Below are 797 nucleotides of genomic sequence, written 5' to 3' on the forward strand. Positions count from 1 at the left end.
GGGCAGGGCACGCGCGCGGGGCCCGCGACCACCGCTCGGCTCACCTCGCCGCCGCGTCCTCAACCGCCGCCCCCACCACTTACGCAGACATCTCTTTCATCGCTTCCTGCGCCTCCCTCCGGGCGAGTGTCTTTCACTCGGGAGTCCTCCCTGTTCCTGCGCTTCCCTTCGCCCTGTGTTTGCTTTCCTCTGGTCGCTTGTTGTGGCTCACTGGCTCGCTCACTCCCCCACTTACTAGGACCGAGGCATCCAACCGAGTAGTGAAAACACAAAACCGGCTCTATTTATGACAATACGGCGCGGCCGACGCCAATATGGCGCCGCTTCCCAGCCTGCCTCTCGCCTCCCGCGGCCCCGCCCCCGGAGCCCTGGACCAGCCTTAGGCCACGCCCCCCGCCGGCGGGTCCCGGGAGGCGCCGACGGCCCCGCCCCCGGGAGTGAGCGCTTTCCCCGCGAGGGCGGAGGCGGTGCGTGCGTTTGTTTCCCACTTTGTCGGCGGGACTGTCAGTTCCAGCAAACTTCTTGGAAGATTATTTGGAAATGTTTTCCTTGTATTACCAGTGAAAGCGTACATATATTTAAGAAGATCCCAGCCTCAGCTAATAAATTCTACTTTAGTTCTTCCATTATCCCACATCTTTAATTAGTCATGGTCACACGTAATCAATCCGCTTTTAAAGGGGATTTTATTGCGTCAAAGGTCACACCAAGGAAAGCGCGACTTTAACACAATTATCCCAGGGAAAAGCAAGCTTGTAAATTAGCGGTTAACTGTTCACCTCTTAAGTGCCACCCCC

At 57.6% G+C, this 797-nt stretch overlaps 1 protein-coding gene across 4 annotated transcripts in view; it reads right to left on the reverse strand.

The window, feature by feature from the left end:
• Positions 1-333, reverse strand: part of Papolg (poly(A) polymerase gamma) — a 28419-nt gene extending 28086 nt beyond the window's left edge. For 2 of the 4 annotated variants that reach the window (XM_005385754.2, XM_013514739.1), the window contains exon 1: positions 84-333. In XM_005385754.2, the coding sequence (XP_005385811.1) occupies positions 84-100 (17 nt within the window). In that variant the 5' untranslated portion in view covers positions 101-333. Of the gene's footprint in view, positions 1-44 lie in introns of all 4 variants that reach the window. The other 2 variants (XM_005385755.2, XM_005385756.2) reach the window with 2 other exon arrangements.
• Positions 334-797: the final 464 nt, after the last annotated feature.

This window comes from Chinchilla lanigera, unplaced genomic scaffold (assembly GCF_000276665.1).
Source record: "Chinchilla lanigera isolate Chin_1 unplaced genomic scaffold, ChiLan1.0 scaffold00023, whole genome shotgun sequence".
Lineage (NCBI taxonomy): Eukaryota > Metazoa > Chordata > Mammalia > Rodentia > Chinchillidae > Chinchilla > Chinchilla lanigera.